The 14,950-nt window shown below is 37.1% G+C and overlaps 1 protein-coding gene across 18 annotated transcripts in view; it reads left to right on the forward strand.

Annotated features, from left to right (window-relative positions):
* R3HDM1 (R3H domain containing 1) overlaps positions 1-14,950 on the forward strand; it is an 87,695-nt gene that overhangs the window by 34,904 nt on the left and 37,841 nt on the right. For 13 of the 18 annotated variants that reach the window (XM_055718696.1, XM_055718700.1, XM_055718706.1 and 10 more), the window contains 3 exons: positions 7,506-7,547; positions 7,995-8,084; positions 13,553-13,664. In XM_055718696.1, coding sequence (XP_055574671.1) covers positions 7,506-7,547; positions 7,995-8,084; positions 13,553-13,664 — 244 coding nt within the window. The remainder of the gene's footprint in view (positions 1-7,505; positions 7,548-7,994; positions 8,085-13,552; positions 13,665-14,950) is intronic. The other 5 variants (XM_055718705.1, XM_055718712.1, XM_055718713.1 and 2 more) reach the window with 2 other exon arrangements.

Consider the following 14,950-nt stretch of genomic DNA (forward strand, 5'->3'; position numbering starts at 1 on the left):
GAAGTTGGTAGGTCTAGATCCTGCCCTAGCCACCAGCAGAAGGTCCAGCTTTTTTCTCCCTACATCAGTGGCAGAGTGAGCTGGTGAGCTACAATTCCATCTTGGCTGCTAGCTAGTACTCCCCATACTTTCCCTTTTCTCTGTTCTTCACTGCTTGATAAATTTGGTACGTGATTTATTAAGAGGAAAGCTTAGGCAGTCCTCATGCATACACTGAAGAGCTGATGCATATAGATAAATGGCCTTTGCAAGGTGGGAGCTGTACCTATAAAGCAATTGCAGCATCAAACTTCAAGTGAGGAGGAGGCAGGGCAGATAGTATGAAAATATCTTGTGTTAAAGGAGAACACAGCAGTAAGGATGGGTTAAGAATTTATGGCAGCAGATTTAATACCTCTGAGGTTTAGTTGTGCAGTTAGTGTTTACGCTCAAAAGTACTGAAAGATGGGTCTCTCATGTGGGACAAACTAGTTAACTCCTGACTGAGGATGCCCGCTTGGTCATTGAAGACTGTAAGCGTCTTTAGATGAGGTGAGGAGTTAAGGAAAGCAACTGAGATTTTCTGGCACAACCTAGAAAATGGGGCAAACTTCAAAGAGAAAACACAGAAGCTTGTGTTTGACAAGAACTAGTTTTCTATAGGAATTCTGTGTCTGTGGGTTAACAATAAACAATTCTCTGATAAAAATCCTGATGGGGATATGGAGTATAGCAATATTCTCTTGTGGGCTGCAAAAACAGGATAGTAGCTTATTAGATTCTTGTCATTGAGAATTGAGTAAAAGTTTCTTTTGGGAGTAGATTTGTTCAAGACTTAGCAATTCAATATTCCACTGAGTGAAGTAAGCTCTATCTGGTTTTTTTAAACTGCTTCCAAATAAATCTTATAGACTACTGTAATAACAATACAGTTTTACACTTTAATATCTGCTGGCTTTATTAAGGCTGGCATCAGTATAAATAGATAATTTTATGGGAAAAAATAGATCAAAATGAAATAAGTCTGTAAAATATGAGAAGTAACTGCTACCAAAAAGCTACTATATCTTACAGCTGAGCTGGTATTTTCTTTAATCAATGGAATATCCTAGTGGTGAACCTTAAACATTAATTTAAGGTTGATTTATTTTCATACAGTTCAGTAACTTGGAAAAATCTCATGCACATTTTCTCATTTGACAAGTTTTAGTGTGGAAACTTCTACGAGACTCAAGTGGCAAATCTGCCTTCCTGCAACAAATGTTGCTGTATGGTCAGACTTAGTCTAGAGAAATTAATCTGTTGGTCCTGTCAATGGCTGTGGGGTTTGGCAGTGGGGTTGGTTACTTGGTTGGTTCTTGTACAGGAGTAATAGCTGGTGGCTGAAATAATTACCTAGCACGTGCAAGAGGAGCGGAACAATGGTGTAATGAAGGCTGGTGGAGGCAGCTTTACAACTGTTGTCTTCATTTAGCGTTGATATATGAGTGTTTGGTCTAGGAGTCTCCATCAGAATCAGAACATTGCTGTTACATGAGTAGTTTAATTGAAAACTGAGTCTGTGGGCTGAGTATGTTGGTTTCCAGTGGTAGGAGACAGCCAGTTACAAAGGGGCACTTTGCTAATGTAAGCCCTTTGCAACAATTGAAGTCAGTAAAGTTGAGGTCACTTGTACTCTGTGGTAGCTGCTAGTGCAAATGTATGTCATATATTTGAGGCTTTTCCATTGAAAGAATGTTTTGTGCTAAAATAGAAGTTAAAAAAAAAAAAAAAAAAAAGGCTTGTCCATAATAAACAAAACTTCTGGGAACTGTAGAGTAGTCAGCAAGTTTTTAACTACCGGATGATGAAATAGTTTGAGTAGTAAAATTTCACTGGATATCCTACTTTCCATTAGGTGCAGGTAAATGTTACTGTAGTGGTAGGAAAAAGAGCAAAGGATTTGCTGAGAAATGTTAGAGAAGATTATCAGAAGCTTATTGGAATTTGCTGTGTTCTATTATTTGCTAATTGAATGTATCAGAGGATGGGTTGGGCAGTGGTTGCAATGGGTTTGGCTTTGGCTTTCCTAATTAGTAGTTAATTGCTTAATAGGTTTCATAGCTATTGGCAAAGTACAATAATATTCCTAAGTACAGTTATCACTTGATTTCTAACTTCTTCACAGCCAAGTAAGAAACAGGCTATGATCTTTCCTCTGACTAAACCTGTCATGGTTTGAATTCAGGTATGTTTCTGGATCTTCACAGTTCCAGAAACTGGTGATTATATTTTGAAATGTGACTGTGGCTCAATTCCATATTATGTTGAAATGTGTAACCTATTTGCTGTTGTGTACACTGTTGGAGGTACAATGTGAATGAGAAAAATGTCTTACTAGAGTACATGACTAGCACTCCCAATTCCTTTAAGCAGTGTGAGAGTAGTATAATTGATATGTAGATTACTAGGGAAGATTTTTTGAATTGTCCTATTTTGATGTGACCACCATCAAATAACACTTAAATGGACTTGGAAATAAGAGGCACTCATATGGATAATGCTTTTACAGAAGTCTTTTGCATGTCAGCACTATGGAAGTTTTTGTGATCAAAAAGGTTTTGTTTCACTGGTCACTGTTGTCTCCCACCTGTTAATCTTATCCAGGTCAGGTGACAACATATTAATTCTGAATTAGCTAGTGTATAAGGTCTGAATTTTGTTCCTTTGTCACTGGGTGGTGGGACAGGAAATATTTCATCCGCTCTAAGGACTGCTGTTACAAAGTTAACATGTCAGGAAATATTGGCAAAAAAATAAACAAACAGCCTGGATTTAACTTACAAGATAGTGCCTGCTATTCACTATTAGGAAGACTTATAAAACAGGAAATATTTAAAATCTCTTTAACAATTCACATTGGCTTATATATGATGCAGAAGAGGTGGTTTGTTCTTTATTGTACAACCTATTCGTTGTGGTGGCTGAGGAGGCAAGAGGAATGTTCGTCTTAAATACTGTCTTCTCTGCACTGAAAGATAATGATCAATAAGTAGATATAAGATCCTTGAGGGACTGATGACTGCCAAGGCAGTAAAAGACTGGGAGAAAGCAAGCTGCGTTATCACTACATATCAGGAAAAGCACTTGCAAGCTGTGGAGTGTAAACCCGAAGTACCACCAACAAAAAAAGCCTCATGGAAGGGTGGAGGCTGGTGCATGAATACAGGAGTTGTACGCATCCACCATGTGATATGGGCAAGGCAGATGTTGTATGAATTGAGTGTAATTCTGGGTTTATGAGTATACATGTGGATTTATCCTAATTAAGCAGAAATCCCTGTCCTTTGGAGGAATTAGATTAATTTTTTTCCTTAACAACTAGATATCTCTCTACAAGTTTCATCCCTCCATACTAGTACAAACCTACGTTTTCTCTCTGTGCCACAGCTTGAGTTCTCTGAAGCCTTTCTTTGCCTCCTCCCCAGCTGTTTTGGTCTCGTCAGGATTTACCTGTCTTTGTCTCCAAAATATGTGACTTAATACTTTTTAATAGATAAATAATCGGGCAGATTCTGTTCAGTTACTTTTCAACTGCTGAAAATGCCTCTGTGTCCAATGGGGAAACTATTTTTCCATCAGTCATCCTCTACTGTGTCATGGAAAATTGCTGTCACTACTCACTAACACAGGACAGCAAGTAACTATAGACCATGCTGTTCCCTTCAGTTTTACAAAGCTATCTGTGGTGCTTGGGACTATAGCCCTTAACTGGATTTAAAATTGAGACCTAATTTAGAAAAAAGGTGAAAAACTGAATGTCCTCAGTACACTGTTCAAGTCTGTTATGTCACGCCTGTCCCCTGAAACGCCCAAACGGTACTTCAGAAACAGATACAGTACTTTCTCATAAAACCTTTAAGACTTCTAAGTTGGCTGTCTTGTGCCTGACCTGTTTTTATCCAAATTGTTTAGACAGTGATGATAATGGAAGGCATGTAACAGCTCCAGATCTTTACTTTGTATTTAATATATGTGATCTGTGGAGGTAATTAGGAACAAATAAAATAGGCAAATACTTCAGCTGAAATCCTGGATAGATATCATTATATGTGTTTGGTAAACTTTATCTTAGTTCCCTTTTTATTTTGTAGTTAGAAAAGAAGCATAGTAGTTGGTCTTAAAAGTTGTTGTTGTTGGGGTTTTGTTTGGTGTTTTTTAAGACAAAAACCTAATCTTTTATTTTCATTATGCGTTTGTTTGGAATACTTGCTTTGTAACACTCTTGAAATCATGTCCATAATGACTTCAAATGGATCATAAATTTATTTTTAATCTTGCTTTCATTAACACAATGTTTTCTCAAGTCAGTAAAAATCTTTGAGCTGCAAATATAAAGAAATTGTTTAATTTGCATTCACTAAAGATCGTGTATTCTAAAGTATTGCTTTTTCGCAAATAGGGAACATAAAGATGCTCGGTAGGAGCAAAACTTAATAAATGCAGACAAATCGGGACAGAACTAAAATTAACAGACCTGGAAAGAGAGAAAATGTGCATTACCAGCTACAACATGCATTAAGGGTTGTTGACAATAGCTAATTGTCCTGGAATGCCAGTGGGAGTGTAGTTGCCCGAGAAAGGAACTGTGCCAAATCATCTTCAGGTTTTGTGAGTGCAGTTACTGTTGATACCACAGGACTCTGGGCTTTGTGTTTCCAGGCGCAGACCTTACACGTAGGCCTTTCCTCACATCAGCTGTCCCAGCTGTCAGCTACACCACATTTATTCAAGTGCTTCTTACCTGTCAAGTGTGTCATGCTCACTCCTTGCAGTTGCACCTGGATGTGGGGGCTTGTATTTCAGGTTTTGACATCCTTGGAGTCATGCAGGTAAGCAAGGAATCCACATCTTTCAAAGGATTGTTTTACAAGGCAGTTGCTTCTAGATAACAAGTCTTAAAATGCTAAGTGGGATGATACTTCTCTCATGTGTAACTCCGAGGTTTCAGTCATTTCAGTCAAGGGAGAATCTGTCTCCTACAGTGGCCCCCCAGCTCTCTCCAGTGTTATTGGTGTTAGTTTGGTCTCTAAAAATTGTCAGGTGCTCATGAAATTGAGCACCTGAATATCCTATAATGCTTTAACTTAATGCCCTGTAGGTTGCAAACACCTGTCTTCAAAAAAAAAAAAAAAAAAAATCTTTAAATGTAGCATAACTGACACTGTCAGTTGGGTTGGCTTTTCAACCTGGAAACAGAACTGTAATTCTGCAAGCAAAATGGAAGATGAGAAACAATACACTTAAAACATTTAGAAGAATGTACCATCAAACTAGTCTTGCTATGGTCGAAATCCTAAGCCCACGCTGATCTTAAACATTCTTACAAAGAATTCAGGTTTGATACTAGACCATTTAAATTTGAAGATGTAAATTAAATTTTGAAGCATTTGCTTCACTTTATGTGGCATGAGCAAATACGCTTAAGTTTTGGCTCCAATGGATTCCTGAGATTTTACTGAGGTAAAGTGAGGAGATGTGCTTTGGAAGGGCTTAATTAAATTAATTGTGACACAGTTCCTGCTTCCCAGCAACCAAGCAATGTCTTCTTCTGGTTTTGTTTTTAAATCACTCTTAAAAATAATTGAAATATGTATGTCTTACCTAATCAGTGAGCAGTAACTCGTGTGTAAAGTTTTGGTTAGCAGTATTAGAAATTATGTTTGGCTAGTTTAAAATGTCCTGTACAACTAAATTGATTTTATTTTTTTTTACCTCCTCTTCCCTGCCCCAGAATAGTGGATCTGAGGTGTCTGCTTCTATGTTCTTTTTAGTTATTTACTGGCTTCAAAGCTTCCAGAATTTCACAAAATGTAAACAATTGCCCAAGTGTAGATTCTTTTGCCTGCTGTTTTGACAGTGTACTGAGGACTCCGCTGGCAGTGCTGATTTGATTTTAAGTTTACACTACGTGATTTGAACCCACCTAAGATAATTCATGCTGGAGTAATTGATGCAAGGCTGGGAAATCATCCAGTTCTTGAAATTTTAGTAGCTTGGTATAATAGAAACTTTGCCAGGGATATGCAGAGTGCCAGCTTGCTATGTGCAATGTATGCTTTCAGCATAGCTGACTGAAAGAAAGAAATATTTTTCAGGTAACAGCGAAACTCAGTCTCTGTATTGTTCCAGGTATGAGAACATTTGAACTGTCTTTGCTGCTCAAAAGCTCAGCAAGCTTCCTTTAAAAAACTGATGATGTGTTCAGTTAGTTTTCAGGGCTGCTATTTAAAATCCTGTTATATAGTGAAATGAGCTTAAATGAGCTCCCCTTCAGCCGCTCTTCAGCTAAGCTGGCACAACTTCCAAAACAGACATTTGGGACTTGAGGAAAATGAGAGAAATAGCAGTTCTTCTGCCTTTATGTGGTAGAATCTTTTACTGTAGGTTAGGTGTTCTTGTTAGTAACGTGTATGTCCTGCTAAGAAATTAAGGCACTTGATAGATACCTGCTGCTATGAGCCTGGGGCAAGGAGGGTTTCATGCAGTTTTCAAACAGAGTTTTTGTTTCCTTCTGAAAGGATACACCTTTCATAAAGGAAGAAATATTGTCCATTAAACAACTTTCAAAATTATTACCAATGTTACTTTTTCTTTATAAGTATTTGGCCTACACTCAGTAAAACCAGTTCTGTTAAAGGTTTGTCTATCAGTTTTAGTTCTGCAGTGAAACCAATACTGAAGTTATGTTATGCCACTGTAAATACTTCTATTCCTGTGTAACTGTCACAGAGGGTTGAATTAGTTTTAGCTGCAGTTAAGGAATTGTTAAATATTTTTGTTGACAATCATTCATACTGTAATAGGATTCTGGTAACGCTTTCTTTAAAAAGAAACAATAGTAATAGAAGAAGGGATCTGGGAGGAAAAAGAGCAAATTAATGCATAGTAAGTTACTGAAGTGGCTCTGGGAGGAGAAAGAGCATATTGATGCAGAGTAAATTACTAAATTAAAGGGGAAAAAAATTGACCAGTAGTCCATTGTAAAGTCTCCTTGCACAGGTCCTAAGGTAAAAGAAAAATACCGTGTGTTTTAACCTGCTTATGATAGGCCATCACCTGTCGAGGCAGTGCTGGCTTTTTTGCCCCTTTTTAAATTATATATAATTCTTCTGGGTAGGTTTCAGGAATAGGAAGAAAATTTATAAAAACCATGTCATGTTGCCAAGGAAATTAGGACATTTAAAATGTAGGAGATGGCAGAAAGAGTAAACTGCTTGGATCTTACTGAACAAGAATAATGCTTGCTTCCTTTTAAATTCCTGTAAAATCTGTTGCTGATAAATGAAAAAGAGAAATGAAAGACAAGCACAATGAAATTGGGAGAGCATATAATCCTTCAGCCAAAAGCACCTGCTGTTCCTTTCACAGACTTGACCGTCACGTCAGTAATAACTGTTAAAGCTTTCTCTTGTACAGACTTTTGCATTAATAAAATTGTACTATTAAGTTTAATATAAACCTTTTCTGTTGTGCTTATCGTTTAGCGGCCAGTGCAGTCTTTTGGACAGACAGCAAAAAGGTCGAAGGTACAGTAGACTTGTGTGCTGGCATGCTAAGGAAGCCCTTCATGCTTGCTAAAGCTTTGTTACTTTGTGAAAAGTGCCTTTAGTTTTATTTTTTGGCATTGAAGCTTTGTTTTATTCTGTTGGGTTTTTGTCTTGCCTAGTTGTCTGCTTTTGTGGTTTGCCTTTATATTTTTGGTGGCTTTTTATTGTTATGGAGAGAAACACTTTCCCAAAGATTTTATTTACTTTCCATTAGATTTGCTCTATTTTGCTGACAGTGCCTTCAAAAGCTGCAATTGCTTGGGTATTTTCATCCTAAAGGAAATTATTTATTCTATTGAAATATTAAAAATGCAGTTTTCAGCCATTTTGTTTTACATAAAATGAATGGAAAAATAACGGCTTATGGTATATTTATATAATTTTTTTAATAAGCCATAGTTTTTAATTTTACATACTTTCCTTTAGTCAAACACAAAGTTAAAGTTAGTTCGGAGCCTTGCTGTTTGTGAAGAATATCCACCACCTCCCACAGCTGAAATATCACAGGACCTCCAGGTAAAAATCACGTTACTGAAGTTTCTGAAACAATTTCAAGTAACTTACTTTTCAAAAGATAATCTTTTGGGTATTCTTTTAATATGCAGCCACCATATGATTTTAAGTGTCATTTAATTCAGCTTTAATAGAGGTGATAGTATCAGACAAAGAATCGGCTGCTTTGTTTTTCTGAACTGTAATGGTTGACAGCTGGGGGACAAGAAGGGCTTTTGTTAGTTTTAACTTTCTAGTGTTGCAGTGCATTTGAGGCAGCCCTAAACTGCTTAAATGCTGTCTGCCTTCAGTTACACAGAAAAATGATGATTAATATGCAGCATAATTTATCAGCTTCTTATATTTAGAAAATCTTAACAGTTGTAAGTTCTGGTGTTTTAACTGAATTCCTCCCTGTTAGTCATAATTACTGGTAGTTTTATTAACACATGCCTGAGGTATGTCTGAAGACTAATCTATTAAGATGATATAATACACTTGAAGTTTCTAAATGCTGGACAAAATATGTAAAAATACTCTAGAGATTTTAAAACAAAATCTAGTTTTCCTGACTTTACTTTCATACCTATCTGTATTTTTAAAGCAAAATACTATTACTGGTTTTAGTACTGTGTGTGAATAAGGGGCATTAAAATGCTTTTCTTTTTTGCACTCCTAAGGAAATGAAATGGTCCTTAGCAATTAATCATAAAGCATGTTGACTTTGCTGTTATTTGAAAAGCTTCTAAACTGTCTTTTTGTGAAAAGTCTCACTTTTCTTAACAAGCAGAGGGAAGCAGTAGAATAGCAGGTGTGAGGGGGCTTTGCTGGAGGGCGTGGTAATTCGGTTTTGGGGAGGGAGATAGGTTGAGAACTCATGTAGGTATTTGTGAGGCTAATTAAAATTTTGTAAGATTGAACCACAGAGTATCTAGTTTGGTTTTTTTTTCTTCCTTGGGAAAACTGAGAAAATAATATTTTTCATAGTCCTTCACTAGTATACCAGTATTTGAAGAATTGACTAGACAAATTCTGAAACTGGGTCTGCTAATTTGATGAAAATCTAAGTCTTAGATGGTTTAGGCTGCAGAGTAAGAGGTTAAGAGACAACAGAAAAGCTAATGCTATTTACAGTGACTTACAGCTCTGTTGTAATGTTTTGCATAAGATTAACAAAATTGACTGAGAGATCTACTTCAGCAGTAGGGTTTAACTTTTCAGTCACTGTATCTAATTACGGGAAGAGAGAATCCTGATTTGGTGGGCTGTTCACCCACAGTGTATTTCAAACATAAGAGACGTTAGGATTTTAAAAACCTCCCTCACTATACAACACTATGTATTTAATGGTTTGAAGTCAGGCATTTATAATAAGTGTTATCTGCAGATGGCATTTGTTACCGTCTCCTCTGGGAATCTTTCCTTAGCTGTGTACTGCAAGGTCCTTCTTGAAAAGGAATTATTGCAGCAGAAGAGATGTAAAGGCCAATTCTATGGAATGAACTGAACGGTGTGAAAATGTAAGTTTGTATGAGGGGAATACCATAAACCAGATTGTGTATTAAGAAACAAAATCAGATCTAGCTGCGAGTGTGACTTTTCTTTAGAAGCAGTAATCTAGAAGAATGGCTTATGAATCCCAGTAACTATGCAAATGTTTGAGAGCACAAATTTAATTCTTCCCTGTGGAGTGGAGAAATGCATGTTGAAGAGAAGTTGGAAGTAGGAATTTGTTACAAGTTCTGATGCTGGAGTGTACATCCAATGGAGTACAGGCCTTCCATGACCCTCCGTAACAACTCATACAGGCAGTTTCTGCAACCGTTTTGCTTTCTTTGCCAAAGAATCTTTGGGAATGGTACAGAAGATTTCTTCTGTAGGTACTAATCAGCTGCTGGCTGCCTCAAGCCCCGCACTTCGAAGTGTGATGTGTGTGCATTAATTGTGCTTGGGATGTGTGGGAGGTCCAGTGGCTAGGTGAAGTGAGAGGCCGTCTTGCACAGCCCTCCCTGGCAGCATGAGAATAACCTCTGTCATGGTTTCCCATTGCTGGAAAAGTCACTGCTCTGTTGTATCAGTGACTGCAACTGAAAAATGCCTTCCAGTTTTGTGTTAGTACTTCAGATGGATTTTAGAAGGTAGGAAGAATGAAATTCAGGATAATGTTGCTGATAATACTTGAAGAATGCCAGTTTTTAATTATTAGTGTTGGTCTTGATAGGATGAAAAATATATATACTTAACTAGTAACTGGTGTGAGTTTTGGGATAACTCTACAGTCTTGCCTGTGACTGTTTATTAGTCATACTTTCCACGCTAGTATGTACAGCAGCTCTCAGCAAGGTAAAACTCCAAGGCATGTACGGGTGTAGAAGTCACTTAGCAAGTCACTGTTGCCACTGCTGGCTGCTTCCTATCAGGCGGCTATCATGAAAGAGGTTGTCAGACCAGAGAAATTGTCTCAAGCAGATCAATTTATTTCCTGAGTTACTTGTGTATATTTTCTTGAGCACAATTGCAACATGAATAAAGATCCTGTTCCTTGCTAAGAAACCCTACCTAAGAGCTCACAAATTTTTAAGCCTTAATTGTTAAAAAGTACCGGCAGCCCTTTACTAACAGGTGTGTGACGGTAAGAGTTTATGCAGGAGGAAGAATGTAACTGTTTTATTTGATCTTTTATCTTTGTATATACACTAACTCTATATTATCTTGCTGTCCTTTGTCTAAATGTTAGGTGCTGGGGTCATTCTGATTCTGTATGCTCTAATAGAAAGTACAAACACTAGCAAAGGATGATCCATTTCAGTTTTTTTTTTAAGGAAGGGCTGTTGTCATATGAATGACAGTTGTTAATATGGGTAACAAGTAAATAAACCTTCAAAAGATTGAACTTTTTCTTCTTTAGCAAAATTAAGCAACTGAAGGGAGGGGGGGGGAGAAGACCAGAGACTGTAATGTTAGTTTATACCGACGCGTGTAAATTCAGGTTGGTTTTGCAGATTTCTGGTAAAAAGCCAAGACTCCAGGATGTGGGGCCTTTGAGTAATATTCTGTCATGCTTCCTGACTCTTGCATTTTTAAGTGTTTTAAGCTGGAGGAATTTATTTTTTTTGTTGTTGTTCTTTGTTTTGATGGTTTTGCTGTTTCTTTGGCTTTCTCTTGTTTAAGCAGGGTTTGGTAACAATTTCTTCTGCTGCAGTGAGGATTTCAGATAGGTGATCTGAGTTACCGCAAGCAGGCTGTTAAATCAGTATGCCAGCAGAGACCTGCTACAAACAGGGTGGGATTAAAAGAATTTGAGGGGAGTAGAAGTTACAAGATTTTTCGGCAATTTTCCAGTCAAGTAGGTCATATTTAATTAGATGCTATGGTTTTTATAGCATGAAATCACAAGAAAGTGCCCTTTGGTACACAGTTCTGTTGTATCACACTTTGAAATAGAATTTGTGGTAGTAGAACTGGCTGTTCAGATGGCTGTTCCTTTTTTAGCTTTTCTTGGGAAAAGTATGGAAATAATTACTTGCTGAAATCCTTTGACTAAACTATTGCCGTATGGTTTTACTTCATATGAGTTTATGTTATGTAGTCAATCAGTGTTCTAGTGAAGGAAAATCAGACTATGAAAGTTTCCGTAACTTACTGGTAGTTTTGTAGAGTATTAGTAAAAAATGGAAAAAAAACATACTGGTGGATCCAAATGAGAAATCATTTCTTAATGAGAGAAACACGTTTCTTTCTCTTTCAAATAATGGTTATGCAGCTACAGGTGAACAGTAGGTGTAATGTGCTTTGTAGTGACAATGAAATTGCTCATTTGAATTGTATTCAGGTTTATGAAGTGAGGAATGCAAAGATTTAGCCAAATGAATTCTCAAGGCTAGGAAGTACTTATTCAAAAAAGTTCATTATTAGTAATTGGTAATGTTTTTTATCAGACCTGGTTATAGATAATGTCATAAAAGCTGAGAAGTCTTCACACTTGCAGTGCTCTTTTGCAGGGTGTTAATGAATAAGTTTAATTGGAACATTTGGGGGGGGGGGGACTTAATGAAAGGGAGAGCTGGTAACATGATCAGCTAAACTTTTTTGCTCATTTGAAAAAGTTATTACTACAAAAATGTGTATTGAAACTAGGTTTTAACCCTAACCTCATTAGTATAGGGTTCCCGTTGGCCAGCTCTGAAGGTACCAAGGTAGAGAGAGCAGTTTGTTTTGTTAGGGCAGGGAGGAGCATTACTGCAGGTTGTGCCAGGATGCATTTGCATGTAAAACAGTATTTAGCCTTGGTGAATCCTTGCTATATTTAACTTTGGCCAGCTTACATCAGTGAGATCAGGTCTGTGGAATGACACATGAGAAGCCTAGAGCAGGTGCCTGGATAGGTGTAAGAACAGGAAGGAAGAGTGAGGGCTTGCATGGGAAAGGGTTAGGTGCAAGTCAGAAGAGTGACAGGCAAGAATGGATGAGGGCCAGGTTCTTTGGGTTGGGAAGGATCAGATGTTCTCGGGTGGGGAGGTGATAGCATCAACTCAGTTGGCATCTGGGGGAACAAAATTGACATTTGAGGATGTTCAAGATAAAAGGTAATGGGGAATCTTGCTCTTGCAGGACTTTGCCACTTCTCGTAGAGTCATTCAGATACATGGTGTCTCCATCTCCCCCTATCTCCTCTGTTTTTGCTGTCTGGAATATGTTAGTCCTTCACTGACAATCTTGTTAAAGAGTTAAAGAGGCATGAAAAACAAATTACAGTTTTTCACTGTTTAGTGGACCGTTATGTCACTATAATGTCAAAGGGAAGTTATTTTTTTGCTGTATTTGGGAAACTGGTTTTAGGATAGTTCACTTGTATAAAAACAGTTTCTGAGATGACTACACACAGAACTACTCTACCAAAATACACAGAAAATTAAGAATCTAAGCCTTGATGACAGTAAGGTTTGCAAATTTTGCCATATATTGTACTGTAAATATTTCCCTTTACTCTGGATCTGGGAATGTTGCTCTGCCTTAAGTTGAAACATTTAGTTTATTTTTTTTTCTTCTTGATGTAAATCAAATCAAAACTTGAAACAAGATTTTATAGTCAAGCAAGATTTTATACTCAAGAATTGTGAATAATGGGAAAAAAGGCATCATGGATGATGCATTCCTTAAACTTTAGAAGCTGTAGAAAATCTCTGTGTCTGAAAAACTAGAATATTTTCAGATGTGTATCAAATAAGATACTTTGGATTCATTTTGAAATAGCATTCAAAGCCTGGAAGTGTGTGTAAATTCTAAAATGTGTATGGGACTTTCTATGCCTTCTCTAGAGTTTTTGATTTACTGATAATTTTGTGATTGCATAAAGTACATGTGGGATCAGAAAGACTGAAGGCAATTATTTTCCTTGTTACTTCATTATTTTGCAGGTAATATGGTACAAAACAGTTCTCCTACAGGTATTTGAAATAATTTCCATCATGACTGATTTTTACTTTTGACAGGAGAAAATTCAGATCCAGTTGTCAGAGTCTTTTGAAAAAGAAGAGCCTGCAAAAGATGAATCAGAAAAGGAAAAATCCAGTGATAAACTGTCCAGAAAAATGTTATCAAGAGGTTTGGTCTCTCACTGTACTTTTAAATGTACTGTGTTAATGAAGAATATTTAGAGAAAATACTGTTTGGTTCCAGATCGTCATTGCACAAACATGGCTTTTTAGCTGGAGAGGGAATTGGTCCCAGAGGACATGGTGCTTTCGAGGCTTCATCAAACACATGTATTCCAGCAAATGCTTTTTCCTTTCTTGCTGGTCTAGCTATACAGGCCAGCATAAAAGCAGTTGTGTCACCTCAGTTGTGTCCAGGTGATCTTTGGAAAACTGACTGTACCTCGTCAGTATCCTCGACTTTGTTTTTATAGGATTTCTGAAACTTAAGTGAGAGAGACAACTACATTTGTACTTTTTCTGACCTTTATTCAGCAGAAGCCAATATTCTTGTTCAGTTATTTATAAAAGCTTCTAGATACTATCAAAAGTAAAATAAAGTTTTGGAGCAAGGGTGCAACTATGTAAGTAAAAATGACAAGTATTATGTTCTGATTTTTAATATTTCTGCATTCTGGATTGAGGAACTATTCAATCTGCTGAAAAACTTTGGTTTTAAACCTGATATAGAACTGTAAAATTAATGATGGAAGCCTGTCTCTGTCTGTTACCTAATGCCTCCTCAAGGTAGAAGACTATGCATTTAAGCTGGCAAATCATTGTACAGCTCTTGCTTTAAATAAAGGATCCAGAATGTTTGTCTAAACATCTTCAATCAGCCAGTGTGTAGGAAATACCTTAAAAGCTAGAATTCCTTTTGAGACGGGCAACACTTGTCCATCTCGTGTCCTTCAATTCCATAAGACCTTCCTCATGTGGCATTTCAGTGCATCTTCTCCCAGCTGACAGCCAGGTATTTGTGAAATAAAAAGCACTGGGATGTAGAACTTAAATGCATTTATAAGTCTTTGAAATAATACTTTGAAAAGATAGGGCGTTCTTTCAGAGCTGATTTGCTCGACCTTTAAAGTACCCACTTTCTAAAATTAAGAAGGAAAAAAAAACCCACCCCAAACCCTATCCACCCTAAAAAAATACCCAGCATGTTAGGTAATAACGAGGACTTGAAAGCAAAGTGACGAAATGCCTAAGGTAGAGGTAGGTGTTCTGAATTCACCCAGTATCTCCTCTGGAAGTTAATTACTTCCCAGTTTAGGATGTGCCAAAATAGAAAATGATGAAATTTAAGCATCAGTCTTACAGTAATTATAACTAAATTATTGCTCACTTGCAAATTAGGAAAATTAAAGTTAATAATTATTCAATCTTAAAGTTGTTTTACCAGGCATACCCCTT

Source organism: Falco cherrug, chromosome 8 (genome assembly GCF_023634085.1).
Source record: "Falco cherrug isolate bFalChe1 chromosome 8, bFalChe1.pri, whole genome shotgun sequence".
In the NCBI taxonomy this organism is placed as follows: Eukaryota; Metazoa; Chordata; class Aves; order Falconiformes; family Falconidae; genus Falco; species Falco cherrug.